Source organism: Girardinichthys multiradiatus, chromosome 11 (genome assembly GCF_021462225.1).
Source record: "Girardinichthys multiradiatus isolate DD_20200921_A chromosome 11, DD_fGirMul_XY1, whole genome shotgun sequence".
In the NCBI taxonomy this organism is placed as follows: domain Eukaryota; kingdom Metazoa; phylum Chordata; class Actinopteri; order Cyprinodontiformes; family Goodeidae; genus Girardinichthys; species Girardinichthys multiradiatus.
In genome coordinates this window covers 19943568-19957580 of record NC_061804.1, presented here as the reverse complement: position 1 = coordinate 19957580, position 14013 = coordinate 19943568, and the positions used below count along the sequence as shown (strand labels likewise).

General features: G+C 38.8%; 1 protein-coding gene across 1 annotated transcript in view; it reads right to left on the bottom strand.

The window, feature by feature from the left end:
* Positions 1-2830: 2830 nt before the first annotated feature.
* The window catches only part of LOC124875986 (calpain-2 catalytic subunit-like), a 67160-nt gene continuing 55977 nt past the window's right edge, over positions 2831-14013 (bottom strand). Inside the window, exons 5-12 of the mRNA XM_047378442.1 lie at positions 6127-6301; positions 5963-6037; positions 4630-4715; positions 4472-4546; positions 3812-3972; positions 3452-3597; positions 3351-3362; positions 2831-3255 (exon numbers count right to left, since the gene is read on the bottom strand). Of these exons, the coding sequence (XP_047234398.1) occupies positions 3040-3255; positions 3351-3362; positions 3452-3597; positions 3812-3972; positions 4472-4546; positions 4630-4715; positions 5963-6037; positions 6127-6301 (946 nt within the window). The 3' untranslated portion in view covers positions 2831-3039. The remainder of the gene's footprint in view (positions 3256-3350; positions 3363-3451; positions 3598-3811; positions 3973-4471; positions 4547-4629; positions 4716-5962; positions 6038-6126; positions 6302-14013) is intronic.

Sequence of the window (14013 nt, the reverse complement as noted above, 5' to 3'; positions counted from 1 at the left end):
TCTTGAGTCTCTCAACGTTCTCTTCACAATATCCCACAGATTCTCTATGGGGTTCAGGTCAGGAGAGTTGACAGGGCAATTGAGCACAGTGATACCATGGTCAGTAAACCATTTACCAGTGGTTTTGGCACTGTGAGCAGGTGCCAGGGTGTGCTGAAAAATGAAATCTTCATCTCCATAAAGCTTTTCAGCAGATGGAAGCATGAAGTGCTCCAAAATCTCCTGATAGCTAGCTGCATTGACCCTGCCCTTGATAAAACACAGTGGACCAACACCAGCAGCTGACACGGCACCCCAGACCATCACTGACTGTGGGTACTTGACACTGGACTTCTGGCATTTTGGCATTTCCTTCTCCCCAGTCTTCCTCCAGACTCTGGCACCTTGATTTTCGAATGACATGCAGAATTTGCTTTCATCCGAAAAAAGTACTTTGGACCACTGAGCAACAGTCCAGTGCTGCTTCTCTGTAGCCCAGGTCAGGCGCTTCTGCCGCTGTTTCTGGTTCAAAAGTGGCTTGACCTGGGGAATGCGGCACCTGTAGCCCATTTCCTGCACACGCCTGTGCACGGTGGCTCTGGATGTTTCTACTCCAGACTCAGTCCACTGCTTCCGCAGGTCCCCCAAGGTCTGGAATTGGCCCTTCTCCACAATCTTCCTCAGGGTCCGGTCACCTCTTCTCGTTGTGCAGCGTTTTCTGCCACACTTTTTCCTTCCCACAGACTTCCCACTGAGGTGCCTTGATACAGCACTCTGGGAACAGCCTATTCGTTCAGAAATTTCTTTCTGTGTCTTACCCTCTTGCTTGAGGGTGTCAATAGTGGCCTTCTGGACAGCAGTCAGGTCGGCAGTCTTACCCATGATTGGGGTTTTGAGTGATGAACCAGGCTGGGAGTTTTAAAGGCCTCAGGAATCTTTTGCAGGTGTTTAGAGTTAACTCGTTGATTCAAATGATTAGGTTCATAGCTCGTTTAGAGACCCTTTTAATGATATGCTAATTTTGTGAGATAGGAATTTTGGGTTTTCATTAGCTGTATGCCAAAATCATCCGTATTAAGACAATAAAAGACCTGAAATATTTCAGTTAGTGTGCAATGAATCTAAAATATATGAATGTTAAATTTTCATCATGACATTATGGAAAATAATGAACTTTATCACAATATGCTAATATTTTGAGAAGGACCTGTATATCTTGAAAATGTTGATGAGAACTTGCATGCCTGTACAATCAGAAGCACAAGGTTAACTTCCATAGGAGGTTTGCAAGGAGGAAACCTTTGATCTTTTAGAAAAACCCAACAATTGGCAGAGAGAATGTGGACAAAGGACCAGGACTTCTGGAGTAATCTTTCCTGGATAAGTTTAAACACAGAACACAAGACAAGTTTGGCATAAATCAAACCTCATACCAAGGGTTAGAGGCTGTAAATGTGAGACCATCTGAGAAAATGACTAAATGGCAACAAGAAACGCCTCACTGAAGTTATTTCAGCTAAAGGGGGTAAGCCTAGCTATTAGGGGACGGGGTGTCCTTTTTCCTCAGCTAGGAAACACATTCTTGTTGATGTATTTTAATTAATTATTAAAACAATATTATATTTTGTTTATGCAACTAAATAACTTCCTCTAACCACAGTTCAGGACTGTACTGCTTCAGACTTTCAGAGAAAAATAAAAGTGAGAAGACAATCAAAAAACATTGTGGAAGGACACAATTACCAAATGGTCACATTTAATATATAATTATGTATAATTTTGTAAAAGAGAAAGGGTAAACCTAATGTTGGAAAAAGTGAGGGTGTTTACCTCCTGAGTCTGAATCTTTATTAAAGTGGCTTCCTAATACTGGATATAACTTCTGAACTAACCTAATTAGTGATTTTTATTTTATTTTATCATTTATTTCTGTTTACACATCACATGTCCCTAAAGGGCATTACAGAACACTAATAATGATAATAATAAATATACTGTAATGTGTTTAAAGACCAAAAATAGGGAGAGTTGTGGATGCATTTAATGTTTCAGAAATTCAGATTTAGTCAGTATTTGAACTTTCAACCTGTGAGCCCATCAATTATCTCTTTTTTTGCATCTGTACTTTCTTAGTTTGCTCATCATGCCAATTCTAGAGATCAGTTTATTTTTAGAAATGCTACAAATTTTGGTTTAACTCAACATGTTAAACAGCAAACACACAAACAGGGACATATTTTGGACTTGATCATCACTAAGGGTCTAAACATTTCCAAGGTGTCTGTAACTGATGTTGCCCTATCTGACCACTTTTCTGTTATTTTTGAAAGCATCATCTGCAATGACTCAGTTTACCAAAGAGACATTATAAGAAAACGCATCTTTAAGGACGATGGTGCTGAAACCTTTAACCAGATTTACTCGTCTAATTTAGTTAAAAAACTTATTTGTTTAAAGTGGCCTTTGACTGTGCTGTCTAAACATTATAAATAAAGTTTTGAGTCCAACTTTCCTTTCATCTTATCTTATTGATCATTTTATCATTATTTTTTCATTTTTTATCTTTATCATTATCATCTTATTATAGTTCTGCATTTTTATTCTCTTTAATTATTTGTGTAATTATTTAATTAACTATTTGCCACTGTAACGTACTTTCCCTATTATGTCTTTTTCTTTTTCTCATGTGTTGCACTTTGAATTATCTTGCTACTGAATTGTGCTATATAAATAAACTAGCCTTGCTTTACTAGAAGGAAGCTCATCCATTTACTTCACCGTTAAACAGGATGCTGTGCACATACAGAAATGACACATCCATACGTCAAGCTGAGAAACTGACCACAACCCGTTTCTTTATGTATTTATTTATTACTTATAGTTGTTTTTGCTTTATTACCAATTTAAAGACTGATGCAGATAAACATTCATGAAATCTTATTTCTTAAGATAATGACATTGGTAGATTTATAGCAATGTAAGCGCAAAACAAGTAACTCAAAACGAATTTGAGGAAAAGCAGGACACCACATATTGTGTGAAAGAAGTATTATCATAGAATTACTGATGTCCTCGCACCATCTTAACTGGTTCCTTGGAGTAGGTGGTGATGATGAAGCTTGCAGTCATGTTGGACTCGATTGTGCAGGGAATGATCAAGTACTCCCCTGCAGGCAAGCTGTACAACTTGATCCTTTCCCTTGTTGCAGCAAACTTACTGACAGATACGGGTGAAGCGCCCTCAAAGAGTGAGGATGGAAGTTGGCCTTCAGGAGCCTGAAAAAGATCAGAAAATGATGTGTTTTGTTTTATTTTTCTCTACATATAATCTTTATGTTTGATTTTGTTCTTTGAAAATTGGCGTGGTTTACCTCTGGTGGCACCTGATCAAAATCGAGAAAAAAAACAGGAAATTAGAAATTACTTTTACTAGAAGCTGATATTCATCAATGACTTGAACACAATCTCTGACCTTGTAGATGAAGAAGCCCATCTGATGATATTGAACTTTGCTGCGATGTTCTTCATCAGGCTTCTGCAGCAGAGACAGCAGGACATTGATCCCTCCTTTATTTTCTTTCAACCTGAGACGATACTGTGGATTTGTCCAAAACTCACCTGTGGAAAAGTGTGAACAGGTGTGCCATGTAAAGCTTGTTATATTTACATATTTTAACTGTAACCCTCTTATATTTTCCTTGCAACAAGAAATCCTGTTTAGGCCAAAATTATAGTTAAGTGCATCCATGCACAAGCACAGAAAACCTGTTGGCTGTAACAACAGCAATCTATCAAAATATACAGAGTAATATTTTAAAAATTAAAAACCCACTTGTTTCACTATCTGAGCCCCCAGCAGATCTGCCTTCCTCCCAGCGGTCTTCTGTCTGTGAACAGATCCACTGACTCTCTAGGTCACCATCCACAAAGTTGGGACTCTCGCAACAAATGTCCATTTCCTCATAATAGACACAGAAGTCCTCCATCTTCATCCTGAAAGACCAATGAACAAGACTTGAGGTGAGTTCTTTCAATGAAGATTTATACATTTTGAACTGATTCTAAATTTAAAGATTAGATTGCTTTAAGACTTTAAGGTTTGTAGTGACTTTTTTATGCAGCCAAAAATGTATTTGGAGTGTGCTACACAGCTTCTGCCAGCAGGGGGCAGATGAGTACCTAAGTGCACACAGGGTGCTTAGAAGGTTGCGGGACAAGGAAAGGTTTATTAAGTCCTCTCCCATTCCTCCACCAGAGGGAGTTTGAGCACTTTGAATTGTCAATATTTTAATCAACACTTTAATGTATTTTTAAGCACAGATATCCCAGATATCTTAAAAGTGTTCATACCAAGTGTGTATATAACATAAAGCCAAAGACCTATTTCAAACCAAGAATGAGAAAATAATACAGTATGTAGCAGAAATGCTGACTAGACGGTTTGGTGAATGAAGTCAAGATCTCAGATGTAAAGTTTTGTTGTTGTGTTCACCAGAATTCTCCATCATCTTTCACTTCCACACACTTGGCCCGGACCTCACTGCTCACAGTGCGCCACGGCGCCGACCTGCAACACAAATCAGCTTTACCACAAAACTAGATGCTTTTTAGAGCTGCACAGCAGATGACAGACAACTTAATGGCTCCTACTTGTCACTCCAGTCTCCGGTCCACTCCCTCTCACCCCAGGGGTTCCAGATCCTCACCAGCTTCACCTTTTTTCCTCGGCTCTCCACCTAAATCAACATATAAGAGTTGCTGAACATTACAAAGCCCAGTTCTGGTGCAGTTTTCAGAGATTTAACCAAAATAATACAGTATTGGTCAACAGGATGACTGTCATTGTGCACTGCAAAAGTCTGGCCTTTATGGAAGAGTAGCAAGAAGAAATGCAAGACAAATCCCTCTCCAGGGGCTCTCTTACTGGAGGAGAGCTTCTTCTCATGTAGGTTTGTAGCCCTGCTGCAGCCCTTATTGTTTTGGTGAACTGTTTTACTTAAGATATTTTGTATTAGATCAGGATGCTTAGCAGTTGTTTTCTGCCATTTTATTACAACTAGTTTTCTCCTGTTTTGTGGCCAGTCAGGAGCTTAGGCACTGTACTTTTTTTATTAGACAATAATTGCTTTATTTCTAATTCAGAGGGGGTATTTTGTTTGTTGTTCTTACCTTGGAGACCCTGAAGCTTATTGCCTCCTTTTGTTTGATGGTTTATGTGTAAAACTCATCAATTGTGAAAATAAATCATTTTTAAATACTGAGCTGAGTTTTGTTCAGTACTTTTGAGTTAATGGATCTGTTTTTCATTCTATACATTTTGTGTTACAGCCTGTCCCTCCTTGACTTTCAGGTTTATAACAACGAGCCTCGCAGGGAACACAGCTAACAGATGGAGAAGGTAGGACCAAACCAGAACCTTTTGGACTACATCATCTCCAGCTTTTTAGACTGAACCCAAATCTTTCAAGGTACTAAATTTCCTTCACCCAAAAGAGAAAATCAATATTTATCAATGCAGCATTTAGGTAAATGTATTTTCTCTCTTATGACTACTTTTAGTCATTTTGTTCTTCTGAATGTATTTTCAACATAAAGAAACAAAGTAAGAGCTACACTTTTATACAACTATAAAATATATTGCTCCATCAGCCTTTACTAATTAAAAAAATAAAATAGATGTGAAATTGTTTACCCATAAAGCTAATTCACGGAAAATGAAGTCAATACTATGTAATAGCTGCTTGGATTCACATTTAAACTTGTTATTATGCAATATAAATGCATTCCACAGACCCTTATAAGTAAATACATTTGTGAAAAAATATTCAATTCTTCTTCCACTGGTGCACTACTTTTGTTTATTAGTCTGTCACAAAAAAAATCTCAACAATACATAGAAGTTTGTGGTTGTAACTTGAAAAACCAAAAAGGCCCAATGGAAATGAATACTTTTGCAGGGATCAGCATGAATGAAATATCAGACCTGCTTGACTCCAGTCACAGCGAAGGCGTGTCCGTCCACCAGACCAAACTCCTCAAAAAACGTCTTTCCTTTCTCCTGAAACAAAGATATTTCTGTTTCTTGAGAAACCAGAGCCATTTACTCTGCATTTACCTAACATGGTGAAACAAGTTTATGCAGTTTACCCCACCAAACGTCCCACATCCTAACATGGCGTTGCATTGGAAGGCTCGTTTCATTACATCAAACAAGTTAGGATGGTTTTTGGACAGTTTGTAGTAAATGTTCAAGCCTCCGCTGAAGTCCTTGAAGGCTTCAGAATTGAGGCCAGCAATCATGTCTCCATAAGATCCACAAAGCCTAAAGAAAAAGTTATTTTCAGTTTTCTTTAGACAGCGCTGATCTCATACTTTCATCAGGAAATGGATAAAATAATTTATCATAATTGTGCATGTAAGATTCCCTGAGTAATTAGTGGCCAATAAAAAAAAGGTAAATCTTGGTGACACTGCATTGATATAAAGTCTTAACAAAATTACTATGAAGACAATCCTAATATGTAAAGTTTAACAACAATGGAGGTGGGGAGCTGAAACATATTGCCTCAGATCCATTCGAGACATTTCTGTTGTAAAGTTAAAGCAATATTTTTACTTTATACCAGAGGTCACGGATTAGAAGACTAGGGTCCTCTAATCCGTGATTTTAAACAACCTGATTTTAAATTTTTATATATTACTGCATGTTGTCCAACAGTGTCTAGCTTCACTTGCGCCGCATCTCGTGTTAATATGGTATAGCCCCGTGGAGTGTTTGACCCTGGGCTGCACGTAATGTAAGTCAGGCAATGAGCTGCTTCAGTCAGGGCTGCTGCTGCTACCCCAACCTAACCTAACAGAACATTTTCTCATTTAGTATGTAGATGTAAACATGTTATTCCTGCCAGCTGCCGTGTCTGAGTTTTGTTACAGGCAGACAGCTATGTGGGTCAGCGACATTCAGGTCCACACTCCAAGCCAGGTGGTCGCAGTAATGCACCACATTGTTGTACGCCAACCACCAGAAAATGACAAAGAAGAAACTATGGGGTCTTTCAACACGGGTTGCTAAGTTACTAGCTTGGGAGCTCACACTTTGCTGATAGTACAATGACTTGGTGCACAGATGAGTGAATAAAAGAAGATGGTTTCATCAAAACTACATAAAGTGGACAATGAAAATCACACATTTAAAGATGAATGGACAGAAGAATACAGTGTCTTACAGCACAACAGTGAGCATACGAGTGTTCACTGTGAGTACAGTAGATTTTGGGAAAACACAAAAAGCCTTTCACTGACTGGGAAATGATCACAGAGTGCATGGAAGCTGTGGCAGAAACACTTTAAGATGGAGAAGGACAACAACTTAAGGACAAGGTGAAGCAAATTGCCATATCTCTCACAAGCACAAGGAGAACAGAATTATACCAAGTTGCACAGACCCAGCTCGACTGTCATTCAAAGTGTGTTTAATTTTGGTACTTAAATTGGATTGCACTTTTCTGTTTAGCTTATGAATATTTGATCAGTAGTTAAAAAAAACTCTAGTGTTACATAAATGTTAAAGATGAAACAAAATGTTTTTGTCTCTTGATTTAAAATGTTGGGACCCCACAGTTTTTGGATGAGGGAGGTAGTGGACCTCCTGCTATTTTAATTGGGGACCCCTGCTTTATACCGTCATATTCAATAAATTAGAATAAGATAAGGACCACTGAGGTTTGTTGGTAAATTCCATCATTCATTTGATTTGATTAAACCCTACTCCACACTGATGCCAATGTTTGTACAGATTTTACACATGTTCTGACACTCTGTGGCACCTTTAGTCACACATACTTGTTGCAGATTTGCCTGCAGCACAATCTTTATGCTAATCTCTTGTTCCACATCTTTAACCTGGTGTATTGGATTGAAATCTGACAACTGCAGACCATTGAAGCCGAGTCAAGAGACCAGTTTGAGTTGTTATTTTACATTATACTGCTGGAAGTAGCCATCAGTGTTTAATATTGGTACTTAAATTGGATTGCACTTTTCTGCTCAGCATGTGATTTCATGGGCATATGAATAATTGATCAGTAGTTAAAAAAACTCTATAGTGTTAAACAAATGTTAAATAAAGATGAAACAAAATGTTTTTGTCTCTTGATTTAAAATGTTCGGACCCCACAGTTTTTGGATGAGGGAGGTAGTGGATCTCCTGCTATTTTAATTGGGGACCCCTGCTTTATACAGTCATATTCAATAAATTTGAATATGCGTTCTGATGAGGCTTGTTTGTATTGTATTGGTTTATTTTTCATAAATCTAAGCCTTACAAATGATCATCTTAGCTCATGTCATTCTCAGCATTCATGTCTTCCTCCCAGGTCCGAGCACCAAAGAAATAACCATGTAATTTCTCATCATTAAAGCTTTATTTGCCATCCCTTTCTTTGTGAGTCTTTTCAGATTGAAATGCAGGTTAACACACAGTCAACAATGCAATGAAATGCTTGAGATAAGAAGAATCGTTCAACTCACTATAAGAACAAAAGTACTAATGGTGTGCAATAAAAATGTACATATCGTGCACCAGCAATAAGCTAATGAAGTGTCACAAATGTGGTTTGGCGCAGTATTATTGTCCAGAGTTCAGCAGCCGGACAGCTTGTGGATAATAACTGTCTTTAAGTCTTTGTGCATGCTGGCAGGTAGCTGTATCGCCTGCCAGAAGGTAGCAGATGGAAAAGCCTTTCATGACCTCTGCTGTTTGCACCAACCTCTGTAATGCTTTCCTTCTCTGACGGGTGCAGTTTCCTTACCACACTGATACAGCCCATCAGCAGGCTTTCAGTAATGCACCTGTAGACGTTTGTGAGGATGCTGGTGTTCATACCGAACTTCCTCAGCCTTCCCAGGAAGTAGAGTCTCCGTCGCGCTTTCATGACAACAGTGTCTGCATGTACTGTCCAGGATAAGTCCTCAGTGATGTGAACGCAAATGAACTCAAAGCTGCTGACCTGCTTCACCTCAGTGTTATTCATATAAATTGGGAAATGCTTGCAATTGCATCGTCTGTGGACCTGTTTGCTCTGTATGTCAACTATAGAGGGTCCATGGTGTCAGGAAGGGAGGCATAGATGTGGTCTTTGGTGATTCGCTCAAAGCACTTCATGATGGCAGATGTAAGTGCTATGGGCCAAAAGTGCTATGGGCTTGTTTGTCGGATTGAAAGTACCTTTAGAAAATAACCTTTAAGCAGGTATTAAACATACTTTTCATTAAACCCACATTTATGTATAAACATCGTGTTTTTTCATTGGACTGAAATGACATCCTCATCCTAAATGTTGTGTTTTCATAAGCTGTAAGTGGGAAATCATCATATTTAACAGAATTTAAGGCTTGAAAACATCAGTCTGTGTGTATTTAATTTATAGAATGTGTTTTCCCTAGTGAATGAAACAACTTAAAAAAGGAACTTTTCAATAATATTCCAAATTATCGAATATGACTGTAGATGTCAAAGCAAACCTCAAATGTTAGTTGCTTACCAGTAATTTCAAATCTTACTCAAGAAATCAAGGAACATGTAGTTGGACGCACTGGAACAGCTGTTTCAAACATCTTTTAGTAACCCGACATTTATTTTGGTTGAAAGAAACTAAATACTTTGATAGATGAAATTCTTCTTTGGATGGGTTTGTTGGTCATTTGTCAAGACATGTTTTGTGGCATTTCACAACCTGGTTTATGGGTTATGACACAAAATGTGAAAAAACATAAGACTACCAATGACAAGTAAATAAATTTATTTTAAAGAAAACAAAAAAATAGCTTTCCACTGTATGAAGTTAATCAAGTCAGTCATGTCAGTGTCAATGTGTGACAATAATGAATGTTAATGTTTTAGTGTTAAATTAAGCTAAACAAACCAATCGGACCCTGGAGGACCAGCGTGACAAAGAGGATTACAGGATCTCAACAACTCTGACCAATGTCACTGTCCCATGGAATACAAGCTTCTTCACAGCATGATGCTGCCACTCCTATGTTTCCTAACCCAGTTTTCCAGGCACTCTAATAAAATGGAATGATCAACTGTGTCAAATGCTGCACTAAGGTCCAATAATACCAGCACTGTGGTTCTTCCACAGTCTGCATTTATACGGATGTCATTGAACACCTTGACAAGAGCAGTCTCTACTGTGGTGAGCAGGAAGCCTGACAGGAAGACATCGAAGCGGCTGGTCATTGTTAGGAAGTTGCTTGACTGCTGAAACACAGCTTTTTCAATAATCTTACTGATGAAGGAGAGGTTTGATATAGGCCTGTAGTTCTGTAGTAGCAGCTTGTCCAAGTTGCTCTTTTTCAATAGTGATTTGATAATTGCTGTTTTTAGTGCCTGGGGGAAAACACATGACAAAAGGGACGTGTTTATTATTTGTGTTAAATCAGATGTTATGACAGGCAAAGCTTTCTTAAGGAAAGCTGTGGGTAAAACATTGAGAAAGAAGGAAGAAGAGCTTAGTTGGTGTACAATTTCTTTTAGGTTTTCGTAGTTTATTTGGTTAAATTGGGAATTTTGCCACAATCAGTTCTAGTTGGAGATAACTTTGGTACTGGAGTTGGTGTGGATGTGCTGACTGCCCCTCTGATCTTTTGCGTTTTTTCAGTGTAGAAGTTAGCAAATTCATTGTAGGCCCTGGTAGAGTGGAGTTCAGATGCTACAGTTACAGGAGGGTTTGTTAACCTGTTGATCATGGCAAATAAGCACCAGCATTATAAATTTTTTTGCTGATGATCTCAGAGAAGAAAGATTCTGTCACATTTTTCAGTTGTAAGTTACAGGGGGTTGGACAATGAAACTGAAACACCTGGTTTTAGACCACAATAATTTATTAGTATGGTTTAGGGCCTCCATTTGCGGCCAATACAGCATCAATTCATCTTGGGAATGATATATACAAGTCCTGCACAGTGGTCAGATGGATTTTAAGCCATTCTTCTTGCAGGATAGTGGCCAGGTCACTACGTGATACTGGTGGAGGAAAACGTTTCCTGACTCGCTCCTCCAAAACACCCCAACGTGGCTCAATAATATTCAGATCTGGTGACTGTGCAGGCCATGGGAGATGTTCAACTTCACTTTCATGTTCATCAAACCAATCTTTCACCAGTCTTGCTGTGTGTATTGGTGCATCGTCATCCTGATACACGGCACCGCCTTCAGGATACAATGTTTGAACCATTGGATGCACATGGTCCTCGAGAATGGTTCGGTAGTCCTTGGCAGTGACGCGCCCATCTAGCACAAGTATTGGGCCAAAGGAATGCCATGATATGGCAGCCCAAACCATCACTGATCCACCCCCATTCTTCACTCTGGGCATGCAACAGTCTAGGTGGTACGCTTCTTTGGGGCTTCTCCACACCGTAACTCTCCCGGATGTGGGGAAAACAGTAAAAGTGGACTCATCAGAGAACAATACATGTTTCACATTGTCCACAGCCCAAAATTTGTGCTCCTTGCACCATTGAAACTGACGTTTGGCATTGGCATTGGTGACCAAAGGTTTGGCTATAGCAGCCCGGCCGTGTATATTGACCCTGTTGAGCTCCCGACGGACAGTTCTGGTGGAAACAGGAGAGTTGAGGTGCACATTTAATTCTGCCGTGATTTGGGCAGCCGTGCTTTTATGTTTTTTGGATACAATACGAACATCCCTTTCAGACAGCTTCCTCTTTCGTCCACAGTTAGTCCTGTTGGATGTGGTTCGTCCTTCTTGGTGGTATGCTGACATTACCCTGGATACCGTGGCTCTTGATACATCACAAAGACTTGTTGTCTTGGTCACAGATTCGACAGCAAGACGTGCACCAACAATTTGTCCTCTTTTGAACTCTGGTATGTCACCCATAATGTTGTGTGCATTTCAATATTTTGAGCTAAACTGTGCTCTTACCCTGCTAATTGAACCTTCACACTTCAAATCTTACTCAAGAAATCAAGGAACATGTAGTTGGATGCACTGGAACAGCTGTTTCAAACATCTTTTAGCAACCCGAGATTAATTTCGGTTGAAAGAAACTAAATACTTTGATAGATGAAATTCTTCTTTGGATGGGTTTGTTGGTCATTTGTCAAGACATGTTCTCTGGCATTTCACAACCTGGTTCATGGGTTATGACACAAAATGTGAAAAAACATAAGACTACCAATGTAAATAAATTTATTTTAAAGAAAACAAAAAAATAGCTTTCCACTGTATGAAGTTAATCAAGCCCGTCATGTCAGTGACAATGTGTTACAATAATGAATGTTAATGTTTTAGTGTTAAATTAAGCTAAACAAACAAATTGGACCCTGGAGGACCAGCGTGACAAAGAGGATAACAGGATCTCAACAACTCTGACCAATGTCACTGTCCCATGGAATACAAGCTTCTTCACAGCATGATGCTGCCACTCCTATGTTTCCTTATTAGGAAGTGTGTGTCAGAGGGATTTACACTATTAGTGTTCCAATAAACATTTTGCATGTGGGCCAAAAAGTTACATTTTTGTCTCATGTGACCAGACCATCTTCTTCCACATATGTGCTGTGTCCCATGATTAACTTGTGGCAAACACCTATGTTTGTTCCCCTTACCACTCTCCCATAAAGGCCAGATTTGTGGAGTACATGGTTAGTAGTTTTCCTGCCGATAGATTCTCCCACCCGAGCTGTGGGAGCTCCGAAGATTATTTTTCTCCTTGCAGGGATTCTTGGTTTAGTTGGATGGCCACGTCTTGGTTGGTTTGGTGTTTTGGTGTTATTTTATTTCCAAACAATGGAATAAACAGTGCTTCCTAATTTGTTTACAGCTTTAGACAATGTTTTATAAGGGTGGTATTTACTCATGTGGCTTCTGAGTACCGTTGGTGAAATGTATTTTTGTTACGAGGTATCAAATAAAGAGGTATAAATACAACTTCATGCCCCACTTCAAGTTGGTAGTTGTAAGAGCTTTAAAAATCTTGTGTCATTTCCCACCATATTCATTTACTTGAGCATCTCATGTCTGAGATTTCTTGATAAGGATCACTGAGGTTTGCCGGTACATTCCATCATTCATTCGGTTTGATTAAACCCTACTCCACATGGATGCCAATGTTTGCACATATTTTAGACATGTTCTGACATTGTGTAGCATCTTGTTGCAGATTTGCCTGCAGCACCATCTTTATGCAAATCTTTTGTTCCATGTCTCTAACCTGGTGTATTGGATTGAAATCTGACAACTGCAGACGATTGGAGCGGAGTCAAGAGAGCCGTTTGAGATGTAATTTTAGGGAAGGCAAGGCAAGTTTATTTATGTAGTATATTTGAGTAGCAAGACAATTCAAAGGGCTGTACATGAAAAAAGGAGAAAGAGACATAATGGGAAAAGTATACAGTGGCATAAAGGTAATTAAATAATTAACGAACACCAATAATTAAAGAGAATAACAAATAATAATTAAATAGTAATAAAAAAGATCAAAATTTAAACATTAATGATAAAATTATTGATAAGTAAATGAAAGGAAAGTTGGACTGAAAAATTAACCAATAATATTTAGATGGCACAGTCAAAAGCCACTTTAAAAAAAATACGTTTTTAATCTTGATTTAAAGCAACTTAAGGTTTCAGCGCTTTTACAGTTTTTTTTTAGTTTATTCAAGATTAGTAGAGCATAAGAACTAAAAGCTATTTCTCCATGTTTGGTTCTGGTTCGGGTTATGCTGAGTAGATTTGATCCAGAAGTCTTTTGAGGTCTGGGTGGTTGACACAGTCACAACAAGTCTGTAATATATTTTGGTGCTAAGCCACTCAGTGATTTAAAGACTAACAGACGTATTTTAAAGTCTATTCTTTGAGATACGGGGAGCCAGTGTAAGGACTTTAGAACTGGGGTGAGGTGCTCCACTTGCTTAGTTCTAGTGAGGACGCGGGCAGCAGCATTCTGGCTCAGCTGTAGCTGTCTGATCAACTTTTTAGGCAGACCTGTGAAGACACCATT